Here is a 26,140-nt window from a genome sequence, read left to right as displayed (position 1 = left end):
AATCTATACCTGATAAAGTATTCTTTCAACAACATGCTCAAGTGTTTATGTTGCCTTGGCTGGAAGCTCTTTACGAGGGAACTTGCTATGTTCCAAGGAAACCTCACTGCACTTCAGATTGAGCTCTTGGTAGGAAAGTTCTTTCTTGCATCATGATTAAACTTGCCTTTCTACAGCCCCCTGTACTGCTCCTAATTTTAGCAAATTTTCTAAAACACATAAGTAAAGCATGCCAAGGAAAAGTTTTAGAAAAATGAACTGTTTTGCTATCATAAGTAGGAAATATATAATCAGTATTTGGGATCTATCATCCTGACATAAGTACTATAGAAAACTGACAATGGTGTGTATGCCCAACAATTTACTATCATTTCTTTTTATTTTGTTTGGTGGCATCATTTCATTGTTGGCCCACAGTAATCCTTTAGGCAAGGAAGCTAGTCTTTCTCACTGGATCTCTAAGTAGTTCAAATAGTTCAGGCACTGACTATGTCACCCCACTTTTCAGAAGAAAGGAGAGGCTTCCTACTATTATTTTTCTTAATTGTTTAAGATCACATATCAAACTTCGAAAATGTTTACCTTGTTTCTGTTCACAGTTCACAGCACATCCCAAAATGAGTTGAAGCATCCTTCCAAGCTCTGCAGCATCTGAGTGTTCCCCAATAAGATTAACATCAGGAAGTGTAAAATCATTAATCTGTTGTCCTAAAATCTGAATAGGAGGAAAAAAATCCCATTTATGTATCTATGTTAAAATGGAGAGATCAAAACAAAATTTTCAAATGAGATGTCAATACCAGAATCTGGACTTGGCTACAAGAGGTGGGTTGTTCTGTAATTCAAACCAATTGTTTTGGCACTTTTCTTCCTATACCTATCTTTCCTTGTACCAAGTTATAGTGCCCTATACATAGTAGGCACTTGTTGTACATGGTTAACATTTATTGAACAGTTAGATTGCTTTAAAGATTCTTTACCTAATTTCTTCAATTTCTCTTGAATTTAACATGTCCAGCAGTTATATTGGCAAATAAAATAAATTCCCCAAATCCCTTACCTCATGGTTGTAATCCAGAATTCCTTTTAAAATTTTCTTCAAATTGCTTATCTGTTCAAAGAAAAAGAAAAGATAATTGAAGCGAAGTTAAGTCCAATTATATTTCCAAACATGTAGGTGGGTGACCAATGATTTTAGTCAGATAAAGTGATATTTAAAAAAAGATTTTAAGATCTGGCTATCATGTTTGAGTCATTACCTTCATGGTACAAAGAATATATTTTCTTTATGTGTGGATACTGTTGCAGGAAAAGAACAAATCCCCAAAGCTATCAATTGAAGACTAAGCAGCAGAAAACAGCAGGAAGGCATAAATATGAAGATGTAATATTAACTATTGTTTAAAAACATTTCCATATTCAAAGTCCAGAAAAAGAAGATTATAAATGAAACTGAGAATCTATTATATAGATTGTAATTTTAACATAAATTACATTTAACCATAGTAGTGTGAGAAAAAAATTAATGATGGGGTTTTTGGGGGAGCCCAGAGATACCTCCCCCGAGCCAGTCCAGAGACAAGAGAAATTGAAATCAAACTCTTGGTAGAGAGTTTGTCCTTCATCAGACCTTGAACTCAGCACAGTACAACTCATTTTGATATGGACCACCCTCAGGTCCCATAAACCAATAGAACTGAATGATGCTAGCCAATTAGCTTTGAGCAGTGTGTGTAAGAGATGCCTCTCCTCTGGTCTACAAGGAGCTTACACTTTCTTGCCCTGGAACCCGAGGCAACGAGCCATACATTTCTCCAGCCTCCCTGCTGGGATTCCTTCTATATAATGTAGGGCTTTCTGAACTCTACTTTGGAGCCATGTGCTCTTGGCTCTCTCCTCTTCTTGCCTTGCCTCTCCCTGATAATGACTTACCTTACCTTACCCCAGGGCTGGCTCTTTCCAGCCCCTCCCCCCTCCTGGGATTCTATGTTGTGTTTACACACGGTCAAATTAATAATAAATGCTTGCTGCCAAAACTGATGCAATAGCCTTTAATTTATAAGTAGCAATATATTAGAAATCCCAGTTAAGTTCTCCAACAACTTAGAACATAGACAGGCTTTTCCCCAACATTTCCAATGACACAATAGTATAAACATTAACCTGCTTGCGTGTCTTCCTTCTGCTTCCTTTTGTGTATTTTTTAAATGTTTCACTGACATTTTTTTTAAAACATCATTATTTCTCACTTACTCCCCTTATCCAAATATTCTCTCTTGAAATAAAATTCCTCCGTAATAAAATGGTATAGTCAATCATAACAATGTCATTTTCTTTTGGTCTTGTATGAAAGTGTATGCATCAGTATCTCCCATCGGCTCTCCAAGAGGTTTCCAAGAAACATGAGTCATCACAGGTCTTCTGGATTTGAGCTTGGTCACTGAAGTTGTTTGTTGATTCAACTATTTAGACATATAAACTTACCCCCCAAATTTTTAGTGTGCTGTCTCAATGGTGTTATTTTCTTTGGTGAAATTATGTATTGTTTCTCTAACTTTTCTTTGACCCATCAATACTTTGGATTAAATTATTCTTCATTTAAATTTCTTTCTTTTTTTGTGGGGCAATGAGGGTTAAGTGATTTACCCAGGGTCACACAGCTAGTAAGTGTCAAGTGTCTGAGGCCAGATTTGAACTCAGGTCCTTCTGAATCCAAGGCTGGTGCTTTATCCACTCTACCACCTAGCTGCCCCTCCATTTAAATTTCAATCTTTTCTTCAAATGCCTTTTAATTGATTAAATGTTTATTACATTGTGGTCATTAAAAAGTTTTTTTGTTGTTTGTTTCTCTGAATTTGTGTATGAGGATTTCATGGACTAGTGTATGGTAAATTTTGGTAAAGCTGCTGTGTAAGGTTGACACATACACATATCATAATACATGCATATATATACATCACATATTTATATTTATTTCCATTTAGCAATTTTCAGAGAGCTATCACATGTAACTTTCTAAATTTTAATTTAGATCCTGAATTTCTTTATTTACTTTTTTTAACTACACATTTACATACGTATGTATATACATAAATATGTAGTATTCTATCTGTAAGCATACTGTAGCTTCCCTGCTTATCACTTTTAATCATGTATAATTTTACAGCTGCATTATCTAACAACATAACTATTCCTACTTTCTTGAATTCATTCTGCTTCAGTCATTCATTTTGATTGTGTGAATATTATGTTTTAAGTGTTTCTTGTAAACATATTGTTGGATTGTGCTTCCTAATTCATTCAGTTACTTTGAGTTCATCCTTTTCATGTTCACTGTTATGATTATTAGCTTATGTTCTTCCTTCTACCATATCAGCTTAAATTTTTTACTCTTTTCCTCCTGTTTTTCTCTTCGCAAAGAAGAGTACAGAGAAAGGCAAGGAATCTGATCAACACTAGTAATCTAGAAATGAAATGTTTCTACTTCTCTACCCCACCATTTTCCACCAAGCCCAGATCCCAATCTTTATTTCTTATACTTTCATTTCAATCCATTCCTTTAGAATCAACTTCCAGGTTTACATTTATTTAGCTTAGGACTATTCACTCCAATTTTATTCTATTTCTCATACCCCCTTCTCTTCTTTTCCTATCCATACCTATCTATTTTCCCTTCTGAGTTTAACGTATGTCCAAAATGAACTCTCTGTGTGTTCAAACCTCCTTTACCCAGTTCAGCCAAGAATATTATATGATGTTTGTACCTTTATCCCTTTCACCATGTTTATATGCATTTTCTCAAGCATACCACTTAAGCAAAATAAATTCCTCCCTCCTCTTAATTTATTTCCTAATGCATTCCTTTCCCCCTCATTTTTCTTTATTAAAATAAAAAGAAAAAAAATTACAACCAGCCCCATAAAGTTAGATGGCACAGTAGAAAGAGCACTTTTTACAGAGTCTATGAGTTTTCTCCATTCTATTTTTCAAGGATTCTGTTGGGTAATGTCTTCTACCTTCTTTTCTAAAAGCTGCTACTTCTTTCAATTCTTTTCATTCCTAAATCTTATTTCACTTTTTATCTCTTGGCTTCATTTCTTCCTGCCACTCTGGTACTCTCCTTGTGACCAAGACTTTTTTTGTTTTGCTCAAAAGTTGTTCACTTCATAGATGTCATAGGGTTAGTCCTTTCTTTGGGGTTTAATCACTTGGATTTATCTCATCTCACAGTACAGACATACCTCAGATATACTGAAGATTCAGTTCCAGATCACTACAACAAAGCAAATTACACCAATTTTTTTGGCATCCCAGTGCATATAAAAATTATGTTTTTACTACAGTGTAGTCTATTAAGTGTGCAGTAGTATTATGTTTTTAAAAACCCAATGTAATCTAACTTAATAAAAAATACTCTATTAAAGCTCAAGAACAATTTTTACAGCTAGTATTTCTGATAACGGTCTCATTTCTTTTTTTTTTTTAGTGAGGCAATTGGGATCAAGTGACTTGCCCAGGGTCACACAGCTAGTAAGTGTTAAGTGTCTGAGGCTGGATTTGAACTCAGGTACTCCTGACTCCAGGGCCAATGCTCTATCCATTGCGCCACCTAGCTGCCCCGGTCTCATTTCTAAAACATATTGGGAACTAAATCAAATTTATAAGAATGCAAGTCATTCCCCAACTGAGAAACGGTTAAAGGATATGAACAGGCAGTTTTCAGATGAAGAAATCAAACCTATCTATTGCCATATGAAAAAATGCTCTTGGGGGCAGGTAGGTGGCGCAGTGGATAAAGCAACGGCCCTGGATTCAGGAGCTCCTGAGTTCAAATCCAGCCTCAGACACTTGACACTTACTAGCTGTGTGACCCTGAGCAAGTCACTTGACCCCCATTGCCCCGCAAAAAAAAAAAAAAAAAAAAAAGCTCTTAATCACTGTTGATTAGAGAAATGCAAATTAGAACAACTCTCAGCTACCACCTCACGCCTATGAGATTGGCTAATATGACAAAAAAGGAAAATAATAAATGTTAGAGAAGCTGTGGAAAAATTGGAACACTAATGAATTGTTGGTGGAGCTGTGAACTGATCCAAGCATTCTGGAGAGCAATTTGGAATTATGTCCAAAGGGCTATAAAGCTGTGCATACCCTTTGACCCAGCAATACCACTATTGGGTCTTTTCCCCAAAGAGATTATAAAAAAGGGAAAAGGACCCACATGTACAAAAACAAAAAAAGAGGCTCTCTTTATGATGGCAAAGAATTGGAAATTGAAGGGTTTCCCATCAATTGGGGAATGGCTGAACAAGTTGTGGTATATGAATGTAATGGAATACTATTGTGCTATAAGAAATGATGAGCAATGTGTTTAATGTGATGGTATATATAGAGCCTATATCAGATTGCTTTTTGTCTTGGGGAGAGTGGGAGAAACATTTGGAACTAAAAATCTTATGAAAACAAATGTTGAAAACTATTTTTACATGTAACTGAAAAATAATATAATACTTTTATGATTAGAAATTATAAACAAGGGGCAGCTAAGTGGCACAGTGGATAAAGTACTGACTCTGGATTCAGGAGGACCTGAGTTCAAATCCAGTCTCAGACACTTCATACTTACTAGCTATGTGACCCTGGGCAAGTCACTTAATCCTTATTGCCCCACCAAAAAAAAGAAAGAAAAGAAAAGAAAAGAAAAGAAAAGATGAGCAGGCAGTTTTCAGAAAAACCTGGAAAGACTTAGGTTGACTGATGCTGAGTGAAGTGAGCAGAACCAGGAGAACATTGTACACTGTAACAGCAACATTGTGTGATGATCAACTGTGATAGACTTAACTCTTCTCGGTAATACAATATAATTCTAAAGGACTCATCATGGAAAACACTCTCTGCATCCAGAAAAAAGAACTGTGGAAACTGGATGCAGATTGAACCATACTGTTTCTATGCCCCCCCCCCTTGAGGTTTTCCCCTTTTGTTCTGATTCTTCTTTCACAACATGACTAATGCAGAAATATGTTTACTGTGATTGTACATATATAACCTATATCAGATTACTTTCTGTCTTGGGGAGGATGGAAAGGGAAAAAAAAATTTGGAATTCAAAATTTTATCAAACAAATGTTGAAAACTATCTTTACATGTAACTGGAAAATAATAAAACACTTTTATGATTTAAAAAATACTCTATTACTTAAAAAATGCTAATTAACATCTTGAGCCTTCGCTAAGTTGTAATCTTTTTGCTGGTGGAGAGTATTGATGGTTACAGACTAATCAGGGTGGTGGTTGATGAAGGTTGAGGTGGCTGTGGCAATTTCTTAAAATAAGACAAGAAAGAAGTTTGCCAAATGGCTGGACTATTTTTTTCACTTGAACACTCAGAAGCCATTGTAGGTTTTAACTGACATAATTTCAACATTGTTATGTCTCAGGGAATAGGGAGGCCCAAGGAGAGGGAGAGAAACAGGGGACCAGCCAGTTGGTGGAACAGTCAGAACCCATACATTTGTTAAGTTCACCATCTTAGATGGGTATGATTCATGGCGCCCCAAAACAATTACAAAAGTAACATAAAAGATCATCCATCACTGATTACCATAACAGATGTAATAATGAAGTTGAAGTATTGTGAAAATTACCAAAATGTGACAGATATGCTGTGAGCACATGCTGTTGGAAAAATAGTGCAGAAACACTTGCTTGACAGAAATCTTCAATTTGTAAAAAACGCAGTATCTGCAAAGTGAGATAAAATAAGGTGTTTCTTCATTGTTAGTGTCTTCTTTTTATTCATATTTTCAGCCTCAGTTCTTGGATTGGGGTTTTGTGTTTGGGTTATTGCCCTCTGGCATTTTTGGATGGTACAAGTAGATCTTAATTGGTCTGCTTGCCCCTCTAGTCTGTTACCCCTCATCTGGATGAGATGGTGGCTAGTATTAATTGCTGGTGTCCTGAGAGACCAATGGAGGTTCAGTCCTAGACTGGTCTCCTCTTTGCATGATCCTCAGTTAGGAGTTGGTTCCATACTTTCTTATGTCATAGGCTGCAATGAGACGCTGGAAATCATATGGCTATGAGGCATCTTATAAATCCCTGATGGCACCCAGGTGCTGAGTTGACCCTGTCTCTTGCTATGGTTTCAGGGCTCTGAAGAGCGTATGGCTGGGTCATACCCTTGGCTCAGCAATCTACTGGGGATAGTTCTATCCTTCACTTCTATTCCAACAGGCTGGCTTAGATTTGGTGCTGGCTTGTTATACCACCCCCATTCAGAATGCCAACTGGCCTCAAGTCTACTTTCATGAGTTCTCCCCAGCTTTCTCTATATCTGCTCGCTTCTGACCCAAGCATTAGAATTTATGCTGCTTTACTTAGTAAAAACCATTTTCCCAGGCTTCACCATCATGTTTGCCTGAGCTATCTTTCCTGGACCAACCCCACTATCAGTTTCTGCATTCTTCTGGCATATTTTTGTGCAGTTCTGAACTCAATTGAAGCTTACTTCTAATTTCTTTCTGTATTTTTAAAAATCATCATTCCATGTGATCCCTTTTTTAGATTTCTGGGGAGAACTTCTGTGGGAGACCTGTACAAACGTTTCTATGACTTTTCATGTTACCATTTTAGCCAAAGTTCAAAGTTAATTCTTCACTTCATTTAAAAGTAAAGATCTGTGTTTATTAGGCTAACCATTACTAAATGGATTCTCTTTTATTTATATCAGAAATACCAAACTGCAGCAGGAGTGGCAAATCCAAATTAAAATGATTGGGAAATGCTTAAAGAATAAATAAAAAACAAAACACAACATACATAATGATAATTTGTGGTTTTATATGTCAACATGCCACACAGGAATCCATCTATGCAATTCTACCACAAATAATTTAAAAGTTATTTCTCAAGGAGTGATAAAGCTGCACCAATGCATTAATCCAATCTTGCGTGGCCATATCCTTGTAAGAGAAGGATGTATTTATAAGCTAAATAGCTATGACAGGAAAAATAGTTTGTGGCTAAATAACAAAGAGTGAACATGGGGATACAATCCAGGATTATAGCTATATTAGTATCATGCCAATTAAGTTAAACAGAGAAATCTTGAAATTTAAGGAGTATTTGGGGGTTGGGAAAGCAAACTGAATTATTTTTTAAAAATCGCCAACATATGAACAGTTAAAAGAAATGCCTTGATAATTGTTATGGTTTAATAACATCTTCCAAACAAACTAAATTATGATTTGCAGCTGCAAAAACAAAATAAAAAAATATAGCCAGTCATTGCTCTCTTATACATGTGAAGAAGAATTCAGTTCTGGATCTCGGAGCCCACTAATTTCAGTCACTTTCCAAAGGTATGCTAAGTATATAGAACTCTTCATATCAGTCAGCCAGTCAATGCTATCCCAATCTATACAGTGGCTCTTTCAAACCTTTTCATCCCTTCTCAACCCTCCCATGGCTCCCACTTTCTCAGCTGAGAACCCTGCCTCATATTTTACAGAAAAAATCCAGACCATTTGCTATGAACCACTTCTTTTTCCATCTTCCTCATCTCTCATGACTGATATGTCTTCTACCACTATCTCCTCCTTCATCTGTTTCACATGAAGAGGTGGCCCTGCTCCTTATCAAGGCTAACCCCTCTACAAGGGTGCCCATTCCATTCTGTCACCTCCAAAGTTCCCTCTGTTATCCCCCCTTTTCTAACATTCAGTCTCTCCCTGTCTGTTTTCTTTCTCAGGGCCTACAAACATGTCCATGTCTCCTCCATCCTTAAAAACCTCACTTTAACCTTCCATCCTCACTGTCCTGTATTTCTTCTACCTTTTGTGGCTTAACTCCTTGTACAACTCACATTCTTCTCAACCTCCCTGTAGTCCTTGACACTGCTTATCACCCCCTTCTCCTTGATGCTCTCTTCTGGGGTTTTTGGGACATCACTCATTTCTAGTCCTCTTCCCATTTATCAGTTTCCTTTATTATATCCTCTTCCAGTTCATGTCTTCTAACCATCAGTATTCTGTCCTGGGTCCTCTTCTCTTTTCCCTTTATATTACTTCACTTGGGGATCTACCTCATCATCACCATCAATCCCATGGATTTCATTACCATCTCTGTGCTGACATTCTCAAAACTACCAGCCTGTCGTAACTCCTCCTGACCTCCAATTGCCAGTCTCCAACTGCTCTGCCATCATCTTGAACTGGATGTCCAGTAGACATTTTAAATCCAACATATCCAAAATGGAACTCATTATCTTTCCCTTTAAATCCTCCTCCCTTCCCACCTTCCTGCAGGGGGCAACACTATCCTCCTGAACTCCTCACTCTCTCTCACTTTGCATATCCAATCTGATGTCAAGGCCCATCCGTTTTCACCTGGGCAACATCTCCTGAATAAGTCCTCTTCTCTCCTCTGACACTGCCCCCATTCTTATGCAACCCCCTCATCACTTCACGCCTGGACTGCTACAACAGCTTGCAGGTTGGTCTGCCTATCTCGGGTCTCTCTCCATCATCTCTCCATCAGTCCATCCACCATTCAGCCATTCAAGTGTTTTTTCTAAAGCACAATGTGATCATGTCACAACCCTGCCCCGTCCCCCAAACTCCAGTGGCTCCCTATTGCTTCCAGAATGAAATACAAAATGCCCTGCTTGACATTCAAAGCCCTTCACAACCTAGTTCTCTCCCAGGCTTCTTGTCCCTTACTCCTTGCCCCATACTCTTTGGCCCAGTGATGCTGGCCTCCTGCCTGCTCTAAGAACAAATAGAGTATTCCAACTCTTGGCTCTGGGCATGTACTCTGGTTGTCCTTCATGCCTGGAATGTTCTCCCTCTTCATCTCTACCTAGTGGCTTCCCTGGATTCCCTTAAGTTCCAACTAAAATTTCTTTTGTTACAGAAGCTTTCCCCAACCCCTCTTAATTCTAGTACCTTCCCTGTGTTATTTCCTACTTATATTGTATATAGCTTTGTTTGTCTTATGAATTTATTTATAAGGGAAAGGAATACATATAGTCAGAAGGAATATACAAATATATTGTAAGAGGTGAATTTAAAAAAAACACAAAGAAACTTCTAAGTCCCAAACAAAGCTTTGTTATCTTCTGTTGGCCACAGCTGACTGATACTTTTATGGCTTCCTCAAGAGAATAATATACCTCTCTGCCCTGCTTTCTAGACTCTGTCCTGTATCTCTTCTGGAAGGCTTTCTAGTCACTATGCTATATTGGCTTTTGAAATTGTCTTACTGTTGTACAAGCATTCTAAATCACTTTTTCCAAAGATAGTTTTTTGGTTGTCTCCCCCCCCCCCACCTTTTTACCTAGGAGCCTAAATATTGCACCTTTTATACCAGGTGATTATAAGCCAGAACGTACCTAATGATTGCTTGCTTACCTAACTCAATGATCCATCACCATAACTGCCTTTATAACAACACTGTCAAACAACCTAGAAAACCTCCAGTAAGGTCAACCTGCTACTTCTGAGGAAGTCCACTCTACTGCTGGACAGAGGTAATTATTAGGAAATGTTCTCATATCTGGCCCTAACTGTATCTCTATAGCTCTGATCCTTGTTCTTATTCCTTGAAGGGCCAAGCTGAACTAATACAATTTATTTTTCCACATGGCAATGATTAAAATACCTTTAGACAGAGACAATATCTATGTGACATGCTTCTCTACCTCTAAAAGTTTCTTCACCAAGCTAAAGATGCTTGTATGTAGTCTTGAGGCCTTCTCAGATCAGCTCGTTTGCCTTGTCATGGTCCAGCTTTTCTATGTCTTTACTAAAGTACGGCATTTCAAAGTGAATTGACACTCTAAATGTGAACTGATTAAGGAAGATTATGTAGCAAGACAAAAGCTTGAGGCATGGAGACCAATTAGGAGGCTATTACAATGGCACAGGCAAGACTTGAACTAGATGAAGTGAGACATTTGCCAATTGATGTGATAAGTGGTGTGAAGTAAATGTAGGAATTAAGAATGACTATAAGGCTGTAAACCTAAGTGTGTCAGAAGAATGGTGGTGCTGTCAATAGAAATAGGAAAGTTCAAAAAAGGGGTAGAAAGATAATACATTTAATTTTAGACAAGCTGAGTTAGAGACGCTAATGAGACACTCAGAAATATGGAACAAGCAGTTGGTGATGTGGAACTCTATACAGAACTGGGAATCATTTGCAATGAGATAATTAAACTAAGAGGAGTTAATGAGGTTAGGAAAAAATGAAGAGAAAAAATATAGGGAAGAGTCTATAGAATACCCACAGTTAGGGAAAAGGATATGAAGATCCAGCAAAGTATATATGTTGCACTGCTGATTCAAACTGAACTTGTAGTCAGTCCATTAAAACTGTGATCTTTCAAACAAACTATAAGTGGCTCTCTATTTTATGACTGCATTTAAAAATCAATGTAATAAATGCAGAACTTAATGTTTACCTCCATTAAATCATACAATGCAAAGGCATAAAGAAGTTGCATTCTCTAACAGTGGAAGAAGTAACCTACACCTAGGAAATCATAGATCTTTCAAAACATATCAAGCCAATAAACATAGACTCATGTGCAGTCCTAATGTGGCTCATCTTCCTCTTATGAAATAGAATTATGAAGAGAAGGTAGTCAGGAAGATCTGAGCATATTCTGGGGTTGATGGGAAGTAGCCAGAGGCAAGTGAGAGACTGAGGATATATGAGAGGGAATAACAGTTACAGCAATGTCCAAGTGGAGAGAAGGCTGAATGGTATCAGTAAGAAAGGAGCTGGGTTCTCTCTTCTTTTGTGACTCCAGGGAAAGAGAGAGATCATGAATATGCTGAGTTATAAGAAGCTAAGGACAGGAACTGAAGTAGGTTATTTACTCTAAGTGGCCGGATTTGAACTCAGGTACTCCTGACTCCAGAGCCGGTGCTCTATCCACTGTGCCACCTAGCTGCCCCGACAAGTAACTTCTACTCGTGATTTTATTGTTTTCTGCGATCATAATGTTGTATGATTACAGCTACAGAGCACGGCTTGAGACTTCTTTCCACCTGAGAAATTTTTACACAACCCCAGGTATATAGATAAAACCTTTTACTGTTGCCAAATTTTTCATGACTCCCACATTCAGTTACATGACCCCAGATGGGATCGTGACCCACAGTTTAAGAAACTTTGCTATAGAGGATCAGAATGTTAAAGACAGATTTCTGAAACAAGGAGAGATTGGTTATCTCTGAAAGAAAACATTGGGCAACTTCCCAAATGTAATACAGATAGATTATTTTAAAATGGCTTCTTTGTAAAACTATAGGTTTACTCTACCCCCCAAAAAAGAATAGACACACTGTATCCTCTTTTTTTTCTTCTTACTACTATTTTATTTTTCAATTACATGTAAAGATAGTTTTCAACATTCATTTTTGTAAGATTTTGAATTCCAAATTTTCTCCCTTCCTCTTTCTTTCCCCCTTCCCCAAGACAGCAAGCAATCCCATAAAACATATTTCCACATTGGTCACCTTGTAACAGAATCAGAACGAAAAGGAAAAACCACAAGAAAGAAACAAAATAAAAAATAAGGTGAAAATAGTGTACTTTGATCTGTATTAAGCCTCCATAGTTCTTTTTCCAGATGTGGACATTTTCCATCATAAGTCTTTTGGAATTGCCTTGGATCACTGCTTTGCTGAGAAGAGCTAAGTCTTTCACAGTTGATCATCACACAATGTTGCTGTTACTGTGTACAATGTTCTACCACTTAGCATCAGTTCATTTAAGTCTTTCCAGTTTTTTCTGAAATCCACTTGCTCATCATTTCTTAAAGCACAATAGTGTTCCATTACATTCACATACCACAACTTGTTAGCCATTCCCCAATTGATGAGCACCTCCCTGATTTCCAATTCTTTGCCACCATAAAGAGAGTTGCCTTTTTCTTGAGAGTGTAAAGACTTAATTGTTATTTGAGGTTTTTATGACCCCATCTTTTGGCTAGAATTAAAAAAAGAAAAACCTCAGCGCACGGTGCTCCACCCACTGGTTGTAGCCGTCACCATGGCGCTGGCACCTCACGTCATCACCTACATGGGCCTGGCAAAATTATAATGACTGGAGGCCCAGTGAGGGCAGTCACGTAACTATCAAAGCAGCCAGCCAATTGGCTGGGGGCTGTGTGTGGTTAGCCTGGGGTCTGCTGGGAAGAAGGGAGGTTTTTCACCATTCTAACTTGAAGTTGAAAGGCAACAGGACGCTGCTGTGTGATCTCAGCTCATTCCTGGGCAGTGGTGTTGTTCAGGTTGTATAATTTCCCTTTCCCCATTTTATTTCCTTTCCCTTAATCCTACTGATCCTGTTTGTGTTTTTTTTTTTAAGTTCGTTCTTATTAAATAAATCCTGCTCTGTTTTGAGGGAGGCTGTCGGTTTCCTTCCTTGCCCCAATATTGTGATGAACTGTCTAGCTAACACTCCCCAATTAAAAATTGGTCCCTACAAGGGGCAATGACAGTTAAGTGACTTGCTCAGGGTTACACAGCTAGTAAGTGTCAAGTATCTTGAGGCCAGGCTTGAACTCAGGTCATCCTGAATCCAGGGCCAGTGCTTTATCCACTGTGCCGCCTAGCTGCCCTAAGACAACTGCTTTTAAAATTTTGGTACATGTGGGTCCTTTTCCCTTTTTTATGGGGTCAAAGGGTATACAATGTTATAGCCCTTTAGGCATAGTTCCAAATTGATTTCCAGAATGGTTGGATCAGTTCACAACCTCACCAACAATACATCAGTGTCACAATTTTCCCATATATTCTCCAATATTTGTCATTTGCCTTTTTTTGTCATATTAGCCAATCTGATAGTGTGAGGTGGTAGCTGAGTTGTTTTAATTTGCATTTCTCTAATCAAGTGACTGATAACATTTTTTCATTTGACTATAGATAGCTTTAATTTCTTCAGCTGAAACCTGCCTATTCATATTCTTTGACTATTTCCACTGGGAAATGACTTGTATTCTTATAAATTTGATTCGGTTCTCTATATATTTGAGAAATGAGGTCTTTATCAGAAACACTGGCTGAAAAACTGTTTCCCAGCTTTCTGCTTTCCTTTTCATTCATTTATTCACTCATTCATCTCTCTCTCTCTATCTATCTTTCTGCTTTCCTTCTAATCTTGGATGCATTGGTTTTGTTTGTGCAAAACCTTCTTAATGTAATGTAATCAAAATGATCCATTTTGCATTTCATTATGTTCTCTAACTTGTTTGGTCAGAAATTCTTCCCCTCTCCATTGATCCGACAAACTATTTCTTGCTCTCCTAATTTGTCTACGATATCACCCTTATGTGTAAATCATGTACCTGTTTTGACCTTATTTTGGTATACAGTGTAAGATGTTGGTCCATACTTCATTTCTGCCAAACTATTTTCCAGTTTTCCCAGCAGTTTTTTGACAAATAGTGAGTTCTTATCCCAGAAGGTGGAGTCTTTGGGTTTATGAAAGAGTAGATTATTACAGTAAAAAGGGGAAAAAAAGATATTGTAATCTCCTTTAGGGTAGTTCCTTGTTCTTCATGCAGTATCTAGGGACAAGGATTATTATTATTATTATTTTTTTTTGGCAGGGCAATGGGGGTTAAGTGACTTGCCCAGGGTCACACAGCTAGTAAGTGTCAAGTGTCTGAGGCTGGATTTGAACTCAGGTACTTCTGAATCCAGGGCCAGTGCTCTATCCACTGCGCCACCTAGCTGCCCCTAGGATTATTATTTTTTTAAAAAATACTTCTCATTGTTTCTATAACTCACTCAGTTACTTCAGTTCTTTCTTTAGTACTATAGTGATTCACTGCAGGCTCCTTAGAGGTTTAGAGTTAACGACCATAGTAATCTAGTGTCTGATAAACACAAAGATTCAAGCTCAAGAACTGTGCTATAAGAGATGAAGAGCAGGCAGATTTCCGAAAAAACCTGGCAAGACTTACATGAACTGATGCTCAAAGAAATGAGCAGAACCAGGGGAACACTGCAAATAGTAAATGCAATACTTTATGATTTAACTGTGAATGACTTACTCTCAGCAATACAGTGATCTAAGACAATTCTGAAGGATTCATGAGGGAAAATGCGATCCACCTCCAGAGAAAGAACTGATGGAGTCTGAATACTTTTAATTTTATTTATTTATTTATTTATTTTTTGTGGGGCAATGAGCCCCGCAACTGTCTACATTTAAATGACTTGCTCACGGTCACACAACTAGTGTCAAGTGTCTGAGACTGGATTTGAACTCAGGCCCGCCTGAATCTAGGGCCAGTGCTTTATCCACTGCACCACCTAGCTGCCCCCTGAACACTTTTTTCAACCTTTATTTTTCTTGGGGTTTTTTTGGGGGCGTCTGTGTTTTTTTTCTACAACATGACTAATACGGAAATATGTTTTACAACATGGGTAACCTATATAAAACTGTTTGCCTTCAATGAAGAGGAAGGGGAGAGAGGGAGAGAATTTGGAACTCAAAACTTTAAGAAACAAATATAAAAATAAAAATCGTAATGTAATTGGAAAAAAAAAGAAAAATCTGAATAAAAAAGAGAAAAAGGACTTAAAAGTTGAAAAGGGCCTTAAAGACCATGTAGACCATCCCTTCATTTTACCAATCAACGAACAGTGATCTATCTGCCCAAATTCACATAGTATGTAGTAAGTGGCAGAGCTGTGATTATAACTCAGATTCCACATCCAATAAGTGCTCTTTTCACCATACCAGATTCCTCCAAATCCAAAGAGCTTACAAGACAGCAATAGATAAAAAAAACCCACTTCTATGTATCAGAGACAGAAAAGTAGTGGATACATCTGTATATGGAAAAATGGGAAAATACCTTTAATCTCCAATTGTCTCCCACTTCAGTTTTTATTCTATTTAGCCAATTTTCATCAAAATATACAGGATCTCTGCAAATAAGAAAAAGATGGTTTACTGATAGAATAGTAGATTTCAAGATAAAAGTAAACAAGAAAATTGAATTTCTTCCTATAGTACTGTAGCAACTCAACATAAAATTGTTATATTAAAAAAGTCAGTAAACATGAAACTACACACAATAACATTTTTCAGACGACCAACTTGACATGCTAAGGATTTATACATTATTAATTTTATCAAAACAACCAAATCAGGAGGTAAACAATGGCAGAGTAATGTCTTTAAATAAACAAATCAGTCCCTGTAAAAGGAAGTACATTAAACTGGAAAGGGATAGGGTACAGACACCGTGGTAATTTCTTTTTTGGGGGGGGGGGGCGCCAGGGCAACGAGGGTTAAGTGACTTGCCCAGGGTCACACAGCTAGTAAGTGTCAAGTGTCTGAGGCCGGATTTGAACTCAGGTCCTCCTGAATCCAGGGCTGATGCTCTACCTAGGCACCACCTAGCTGCCCCCACCGTGCTAATTCTGAAATATGTTTAAATAATAGTAAAATGTCAAGTGCTTTACAATAGTAAATTGTTATACAGACAAAAATTATTTTTCAGTGCATATTTGAAGATAAGGAAAAGGATAAAGAGCATACAAAAAGAAATGACAGAAATGTTAATTTTCATCTTTTAATTTATTATAACTATAAGGAAATCATCTTTTTTTCCTAAAACACTATGTAGATGGTAATAATAGCTGACAATTAAAAAGCACACTAAAACTTACAAAAGCACTTTAATGACATTATCTTATTTGAGACTTACGGTAATTCTGTGAGGTTGTCAGTTAATAAGCATTGGGCATAATTGGACATTCTACTATGTGTCTTGCACTGTGCTAAGGTAGGAGTGGAAAATATTGTGGTACAGTAGAAAAGAACAATATGTTCGAGTAAGATCAGTCACTTACCCTTCACAACCGTGGGCAAATCTTTCAACCTCTCTGTGGCTCAGTTTCCTTTTTGATAAAATGAGGTTTCTAAAGTTTCTTCTTTAGAAACTGCTATATTTATGTATACAAAAATTTTCAATCTGTGTTGATAAATTAGCCCCTAAATTAAGGTGTGTGTATAAAACTAACAACTGCCTACATTTAAATGTATTATTTCAGGTAGGGAACACAAAAGTTTAAATATAGCTAACATTAATGAAATACATACAGATTTTTTTTTTCAGATTTGAAACAGTTACATGAATTTAAAAGTTATACTTATTGCCATTCAGTTATTAGCACTGGTTATAGCAGAGACAGCAGTTAGAGATCCAGTGGTCTGTAAACTGAAATAGGCAATGCCCTTTGTAAGCTTAATGCACTATATGAATGTGAGTTATCATCAGGGAAACTTTGCAAAGTGACCAACTACTCTACAGAAATCACTTACTAGAAATCATATTTCAGCCATAAAGTCATACTTTAATTTTAAAGAAAATTAATCCTTAATTTAAAGGAATTAAAAGTCTTGTGTTTTCACTGGTTCCTACTATTTATGTGGTCAATTAGTTGGAATATCTAGCTTCCCATGCTGTCTGCCTCAGATGAACTTCCGACAACCATTTACAATTCAGCAATAATCAGTACCTAGCTAAGTGGGCCATACAATGCAGCAAAACATATAGCTCCTTTGAGGGTAAGAACTCTTTTCCTGTTTTGCTTTTGTTTGCCCAGTTTAGCACAATGTGTTGTATATATTAGGTGCTTAATAAATGCTTACTGGATTTAAACAAAAGTATTTTGGAAACAAAAGATAAAAATATTTTAGCAATTTCTTTACTGAAAAACAAGAACTATTTATCAGACCCCAACAACATATTTTATATGACACTGAAAAGGCCCCATTACTAAATTAAGGATGATATACATTAAGAATATTGATAATACTACTTCAGAATCTCTAATACTCAAATAGAAATGTCCACTTTTATTTTCTGGTGACTTATTTTCAGTAATAGTATCATCATTAAAATAGATTACCATGTCCAATGTTATCATATAGATTTTCCTTTGTGTACTACATACTGAATGACTATTAGATCTGGGGGACCAATCTTTGTCTATAAAACCCATCTTTTAAAATGGAAGTTAAACAGAGAACCATGGACTGTTTTAAAGCTATCTGGAATATTATTAAGGAATAGACACCCAAAGTGTAATTCCAAAGTGCTTACCTGGCAAAAAGTATAGTTTTGGGCAAATTACTGGGTTAATTTAAACTGATTCTCTCCCTTTTTTTGCTTCAATTATTACCATTTTCAGGAGTAAAATGCCTATGTAACAATCACAAAATATTTAAATATGTGACAACTTAACACTGTCTTTTCTTTAAAGTAAAAAAAAAAACAAACCAAAACCAACCCCTCCAACTAATTAGCCTAACTTGATTAGCTCATTTTATCCCTACTTTATTTATATTACACAAAGCATATCCAGAAACTCCTTTATCTGCTATTGAGAACCCATCTATCCTATCTAGCTGACAAGCAATTATCTTATAATGTTGAGATTACTATGTCTTTTTAAAGAAAGCAATATAAAACATAGTGTAGAAAAACAAAATATTGTAATGGAAATAATAGAACTGGCAATCAGGAAAATCCTTAAATCCAGCACTGTCACATACCAGCTAAGTGGCCTTCGACAAATTGTTCACCCTTTTGGTATCAACAACTTCATGAACAGGCACAATAACGGATGGTTTATTATTTTGTGTGTGCATGCGTGTGTGTGTTTTCAAATCTTTTTTTTAAAAACTTAATTTAATGTGGTTTTTTTTTATTATTTATTTTTTTATTTTTGAGGCAATTGGGGTTAAGTGACTTGCCCAGGGTCACACAGCTAGTTAAGTGTTAAGTGTCTGAGGCTGCATTTGAACTCAGGTCCTCCTGAATCCAGGGCCGGTGCTCTATCCACTGCGCCACCTAGCTGCCCCTATGGTTTACTTTTGACAAAAGATTTTGTGAAGATGAAATAAAAAACATGTATGAAAGTAATCTGCAAAGCCCTAAACAAATCAGTCATTATTATAACTTTAATCTTCCTCTGAGGATGAAGCATTTTGGATCTATGATGATTACACTTGAGTAGAAATCCCAGCTGACAAGATTTTCAGTTGATATACTCCATAAAAATAAACTATTATTGTAAAATCTGCTTCAAGTTATCTAATCATATTATCTTCATGACTATATTTTTCATTTATCATAGGATTATAAATTTAAGAAGTTCAATTGTGGCTTAATCCCCTCTTGTTAGAGAAGAAAGGCTAAGGTCCAGAGACATTATATGATTTCCTTAAAGTCATGAAGAGTCTAGATTCATACTTATGTCTACTTCATCCAAATCCAGCACTCTCTCCACTGTAATACACTCCTCTCAGAAGAATTAGTGTACCATGCCTTAATGGACTTTGGACAAAATCAGGTAGTGTTTGTTGAAGCCCTGCCTTAGACATCAACTACCTTTGTGAACTTGGGCAAAACATATTATCCGATGCTTCAGTAAAATAGCTTCTTGCCAAGACGGAACTATGAACCATGCTTATTTGGAAGTACTTTTTTTTTCGTGAGGCAATTGGGGTTAAGTGACTTGCCCAGGGCCACACAGCTAGTTAAGTGTCAAGTGTCTGAGGCCGGATTTGAACTCAGGTCCTCCTGAATCCAGGGCTGGTGCTCTATCCACTGCACCACCTAGCTGCCCCTGAGATCAGAATTTTAAAAGTACTTCCATAGGGCAGCTAGGTGGTGCAGTGGATAGAGCACCAGCCCTGGATTCAGGAGGACCTGAGTTCAAATCCGGCCTCAGACACTTGACACTTAACTAGCTGTGTGGCCCTGGGCAAGTCACTTAACTCTCATTGCCCTGCAACCCCCCCCCCCCAAAAACCCACCTCTGGTCTCTCATCCTGTTTAAATAAGAAAACAACATAATTATAAATTCAAGATATGGAAACTTCAGGACACTTAAAATTTTAAAAAACCCACCAAGAACATAGCTGAATGTATATTTCCCTAAGTTCTGAAAATAAAAATGTATAATTTGTACAGAATAAAAACGAGCATTTATATAATGCATTAATATTTGGAAAGCATTTTACATACATTGTCTGAATTTCTGATGGCTATTTTAGATCACCTTGCAATTAATTCCTAATTTATTTAAGATGGCATCATATTTTTGTTATTTAAAGTAACTAATGATTTTTCAGGGAGTCATATATATACTCTCATGGTTTTTTTTGAGGGGCAATAATGGTTAAGTGACTTGCCCAGTGTCTCACAGCTAGTAAGTGTCAAGTATCTGAGGCTGAATTTGAACTCAGGTCCCCTTGATTCCAGGGTCAGTGCTTTATCCACTGCACCACCTAGCTACCCCCTCATATATACTCTTGATTATACCCCACTGAGTTGCTAAAGCTAAAGCTCAAGATCATAATTCTTTTATGTGTAGGGACAACTGTGGTACAATGGAGGGACAAATGGATTGGAAAAAAACTTAGGTTCAAGGTTAGGTTCTGCCCCCTTATAGCTGTGCATCATTAGGCAGATCACTTAAACCTCTCTAGGGTAAGCCTCAATTTACTCAACAGTAAAAGGAGGATAATAGCTATCTTGCCTACTTCTCTGGGATGTTATGAAACTGAAATAAGCAATTAGGTAGCACAATGAATGGAGCCCAGGACCTCCTAGAGTTAGGAAGCCCCAAGTTTATACTGGCCTCAGATATTAGCTGTGTGCTTTGTGAATATTACTTCACCTCTGCTGGCTTCAATGACTTCATCTGTAAATGGGGATAATAATAGCATCTGCCTCCCAAGGTTGTTGTGAGAATATTATTAAAATGAGAACTCTCAGGTAAAGAACTTTGTGACCTTAAAACATTATTTAAAAATCAACTATGGGGGCGGCTAGGTGGCAGTGTGGATAAAGCACTGGTTCTGGATTCAGGAGTACCTGAGATCAAATCCGGCCTCAGACACTTGACACTAGCTGTGTGACCCTGGGCAAGTCACTTAACCCCCATTGCCCTGCCAAAAAAACCCAAAAAACCAAAACCAAAAACCAAAACCAACTATGGGGGCAGCTAGGTGGCAGTGTGGATAAAGCAACGGCTCTGGATTCAGGAGTACCTGAGTTCAAATCTGGCCTCAGACACTTGACACTTACTAGCTGTGTGACCCTGGGCAAGTCACTTAACCCCCATTGCCCTGCAAAAATAAATAAATAAAATAAAAAATAAAAATCAATTATTATTTACCAGAGTGCTTTAAACCTATGATTTAGGAAAAACATTTTGGGCAGCTGAGTGGAGGATAGGGAAGGGACTTGAGACAAGAAGACCAACCAGAAAGTTGTTTCAAAAGTCCAGGTGTGAGGTGATGGGGGTCTATAACTGGAAAGGCAGTTGTTTGAGTGGAGAGAAGGGGATAAGATTTGGCAACAAATTGAGTATATGGTTGGTCAAAAGCAAACTATCATTCTTTGAAGATGATATGATCTTATACTTAGAAAATCCTAGGGAATCAATTAAAAAAACTATTTTAAGTTATCAACAACTTTAGCAAAGTCGCAGGATACAAAACAAACCTACACAAATCATCATCATTTATATATATTACCAACAAAGTCAGCAACAACATATGGAAAAAGAAATTCCATTTAAAATAGCTGTGGACAAAATAAAATACTTGGAAGTCTACCTGCCAATGACCAGAACTATAAAACACTTTTCATACAAATAAAGTCAGGCTGAAACAAGTGGAAAAATATTACTTGCTCATGGGTAGGCTGAGTCAATATAATAAAAATAACAAGTCTATCTAAGTTAATTTATTTATTTAGTGCTATACCAATCAAACTATCAAACATTATTTGTAGATGAAGAAAAATAACAACAAGATTCATCTGGAAAAACAAAAGCTCAAGGATATCAAGGGAATCAATAAAAAAAATAGTAAAAGGTGGTCTAAGCAGTACCAGATCTCAAACTGTATTATAAATTATAATTATCAAAACAATCTGGTACTGGCTAAGAAATAGGTGGATCAATGGAGTAGAATAGGTACCAATTACACTATAGTAAATGACTATAGTAATCTAGTATATGATAAACCCAAAGATTCAAGTTTTTGGAATAAAAACTCATTATCTGACAAAAACTGGGAAAATTGGAAAACAGTATGGCAGAAACTAGGTATAGACCAACATCTCATACCACATACTAAAATAAGGTCAAAATCGGTACATGATTTACACATTAAGGGTGATACCATAAACAAATTAAGAGAGCATGAAACTGTTTATCTGTCAGATTTATGGACAGAGGAAGAATTTAGGACCAAAGAAGATATAAAGAGCAAAACAAAATGTAAAATTAAACAGCTTCTGTACAAACAAAACTAATGTAATCAAGGTTACAAGGGAAACAGAAAACTGGGTAAGAATTGTTCAAACAGGTATCTCTGATAAAGGCCTCATTTCCCAAATATATGGAGAACTGAGTCAAATTTATAAAAACACAAATCATTTGACTCTTCTCAGCAATACAATGGTCCAAGATAGTTCCAAAGGACTCATGATGAAAAATGCTCTCCACATCCAGAAAAAAAGAACTGTGGAATCTAGATGCAGATTGAACCATACTATTTCTACTTTTTTTTGGTTTTTGAGGTTTTTCCCTTTTGCTCTGATTCTCCTTTTTCTTTTCTTTTTTTTTTTGGGGGGGCGGGGGCAATGAAGGTTAAGTGACTTGCCCAGGGTCACACAGCTAGTGAGTGTCAAAGTGTCTGAAGCTGGATTTTAACTTAGGTCCTACTGAATCCAGGGCTGGTGCGTTATCCACTGCGCCACCTAGCTGCCCCCTCTGATTCTTCTTTCACAGCATGACTAATACAGAAATATGTTTAATGTGATTGTACATATATAACCTCTATCAGATTTCTTGCTGTCTTGGGGAGGGAGGGAGAAAAATTTGAAACTAGAAATCTTATAAAAACAAATGTTGAAAACTATCTTTACATATAACTAGAAAATAAAATACTTTTATGATTAAAAAAAAAAGAAACAGGATCTGAACTATTAAAAAAAAAACCAAAACAAAAACCACAAGTCATTCCCCAATTGATAAATGGTCAAAGGATATGTATGAACAAGCACTTTTCAGACAAAGAAGTCAAAGCTTTCTAGAGTAATATGAAAAAATGCTCTAGACCACCAGAGATCAGAGAAATGCAAATTAAAACAACTCTGGGGTATCACCTTGCACCTACCAAAGTGGCAAATATAGCAAAAAAGGAAAATATTGGATGTTGGAGGGGATGCAGAAAAACTGGAATGCTAATCCACTGTTGGAGTAGTGAACTGATCCAACCATTCTGGAGAACAATTTGGAACTATGTCCACAAGGCTTTCAAACTGTGCATACCCTTTGATCCAGTAATACCACTGCTAGATTTACATCCCAAAGATATCCCTAAGGACAGAAAAAGACCTATTTCTACAAAAATATTTCTAGTAGCTCTTTTTTGTGGTGACTAAGAATTAGAAATCAAAGGAATGCCCATCAATTGGGGAATGGCTAAACAAGCTATGGTATATGATGGTGATGGAATATTATTGTGCTATAAAAAATGACAAGCAGGCAGGATAATTTAATATTGTTTAATGAAGAACTGTGAATGACTTAACTATTCTCAGCAATTCAATGATTTAAGACAATCCCAAAGGACTAATGATGAAGTATACTATCCACCTCCAAAGAAAAGAAGTGATATTGATTAAACACAGGCTGAAGCATGCTTTAAACAACAAAAAAAGTATTTATTAAATACTTTAAACAAAATATTTTATTAAAGTGCCAGGCGTTATGCTAAGCACTGAATGTGAGGAGTGGACAATATGGTTGAGAGCTTGAATGATTGGGAGAATGGTAGAGGCCTCCACAATAACAGGGGAATTCAGGAGTGGAGAGGACTTTGTGGGAGAGGATAATAAATTCTACTTTGATCATGCTGAATTTGAGATGCCTACACTTATTCAAGGGGCAATTGGTGGCTCAGTGGATAGACCCCAGGAAAATCACTTAACCCTGTTTGCCTCAGTTCCTCATCTTTTTTTTGGGGGGGGGGGGGCGGCGGGACAGGGCAATGTGGGTTAAGTGACTTGCCCAGGGTCACACAGCTAGTCAGTTCCTTATCTTAAAACGAGCTGGAGAAGAAATTTGCAAACTACTCCGGTATCTCTGCCAGGAAAACCCCAAATAGGGTTAGAGAGTCAGACATGACAGAAATGACTCAACAACAAGCCTACTCAACATCCAACAGACATTTGGAGATGTATGACTGTAGATCAGGGAAGACTAGATCTAGATTTGTAGATATGGTGATCATCTGCAGAAAGATAACTGAACTCATGGGAACTGACAAGTTCACCAGGTGAGACAATACAGCAAAAACAGAGAAGAGGGCCCAAGACAGAGCATGGAATTCCCATGGTTAGTAGCTGACATGGATGAAAACTTGGCAAAAGACAGACTGCAGGAGTTTTGAAAGATAGAACTAAGAGAGAGCAATCTCATAGAAAGGAGAGAATAGCCTAGGGAAGGTGATCAACTATCAAATGATTGAAGAGAGGTTGAGAAAGGTGGGACTGAAAGAGGCCATTAGGGGATAAGGCTGGGGGTAAGAGGATACAGGAAGGGACTCTTGGAGGGGTGGGTAGTTTAAGGAATAGGAGGGCAAGGTAGCAAGCAGAAGAGTGAGGAGGGTTAGGAACAGGCTGAGAAAGATAGTGAGGAAAAATAGGAAGGAGGAAAATACACATCAAATAATTACAGCTTAGAATGTGAATGGGATGAATTTACCCATAAAATGGAAACCGATAGCAGATACATACACACACACACACACACACACACACACACACACACACCCATGCCTAACCATAGCCTTCTTTAGGGCAGGGGTGAGGAAAAAATAAAGTTAAAAGTCCACAGCAGAGAACAAAAGAAAACACAAGAAAGCAAAGAAAAGCTAGTCAGCTTTGAAAACAATAATAGTATTTATTATATAGGCTTTCTTGAAATGGAAATTGTTTTATGTTGAATCCTCTCATGTTCTGCTGTGTACATTTTCTTTACTCACTTTCTATTTAAGTTTAAAATAAATTAAAATTTTTATTAAAAAAAGAGGCCATTAGATTTGGTAATTAAGAGATCATTAGTAGGGGCAGCTAGATGGCGAAGTGGATAGAGCACTGGCCCTGGATTCAGGAGTACCTGAGTTCAAATCCGGCCTCAGACACTTAACACTTACTAGCTGTGTGACCCTGGGTAAGTCACTTAACCCCAATTGCCTTACTTTAAAAAAAAAAAAAGATCATTAGTTTAACTTTGGATAGGACAGTTTTCATTCAATGATGATGGCAGATGGCAGATGCCAAAGAATTTAGAAGAGAGTAAGAGAGAGGGAAGCAGAGATAGAGTGTAGACAAATTTCTTAAGGAGTTTTAGTCACAAAGGAGAGAAGAAATATAAAATGACAGCTTGGCAGGCAACATAGGATTCTAGGGGCCAAATTTAATATGGGGAGAGTTAATTGGGTGGCTTGCCGTAATACTGGGGTTCAGAAAATAATGAGGGATTTCTAGATCCAAAGTTTCCTCTCTTCCAAACTGCTTTTTTAGTTATCTCTCCCAGGCTAATAAGAAAGGAGATTAACATTCACTTTTCCACAAACAAATCAGGTTTTATTAATGGGAATAAAATATACAACAAAGGTGAAGTTAATAAAGCCAGTGACAAGGGAATAGGGGAAGAGAAAAATTGATAAGCTCCCTGGCTCTAGCAAAGACTGACTCAATCCCCAAACTTGCTTCCAGTTCAGCTGATTCAAAGAGCTGGTCTCGTTTCTATTAACTTACCACCTGAGATCCGTAGTTTCTAGGGGAGTTAGCTGTGCAGTCCTTCTCCAGTCTGCTCTCAAAAGCTCACCAAAAGAAAAGAGAGAGTTCCTCTGAGAGAGTGTTCCCTTTTCTATTTTTTCTCTCCTTCCCTCAAAAGGGAGGTCCTTCAAGTTGCATGGCTGAGAGTGGTCCCCCTGCTGAGTCGGCAGTATACATCACTCAGGGGAGGCCAGGTGTGGCCTATATCTAATCATTCCCAAGTAGGTACTTAGT

General features: G+C 37.2%; 1 protein-coding gene across 2 annotated transcripts in view; it reads right to left on the bottom strand.

Annotated features, from left to right (window-relative positions):
• The window catches only part of HOOK3 (hook microtubule tethering protein 3), a 139,557-nt gene that overhangs the window by 88,911 nt on the left and 24,506 nt on the right, over nt 1–26,140 (bottom strand). For both annotated transcript variants that reach the window (XM_043981392.1, XM_043981394.1), the window contains exons 3-5: nt 15,881–15,953; nt 1,061–1,111; nt 583–715 (exon numbers count right to left, since the gene is read on the bottom strand). In XM_043981392.1, coding sequence (XP_043837327.1) covers nt 583–715; nt 1,061–1,111; nt 15,881–15,953 — 257 coding nt within the window. The remainder of the gene's footprint in view (nt 1–582; nt 716–1,060; nt 1,112–15,880; nt 15,954–26,140) is intronic.

The sequence above is a fragment of the Dromiciops gliroides genome, chromosome 2 (genome assembly GCF_019393635.1).
Source record: "Dromiciops gliroides isolate mDroGli1 chromosome 2, mDroGli1.pri, whole genome shotgun sequence".
Classification (NCBI taxonomy): domain Eukaryota; kingdom Metazoa; phylum Chordata; class Mammalia; order Microbiotheria; family Microbiotheriidae; genus Dromiciops; species Dromiciops gliroides.
The sequence above is the reverse complement of the archived record's forward strand: the minus strand, read 5'-3'. Positions and strand labels throughout refer to the sequence as shown.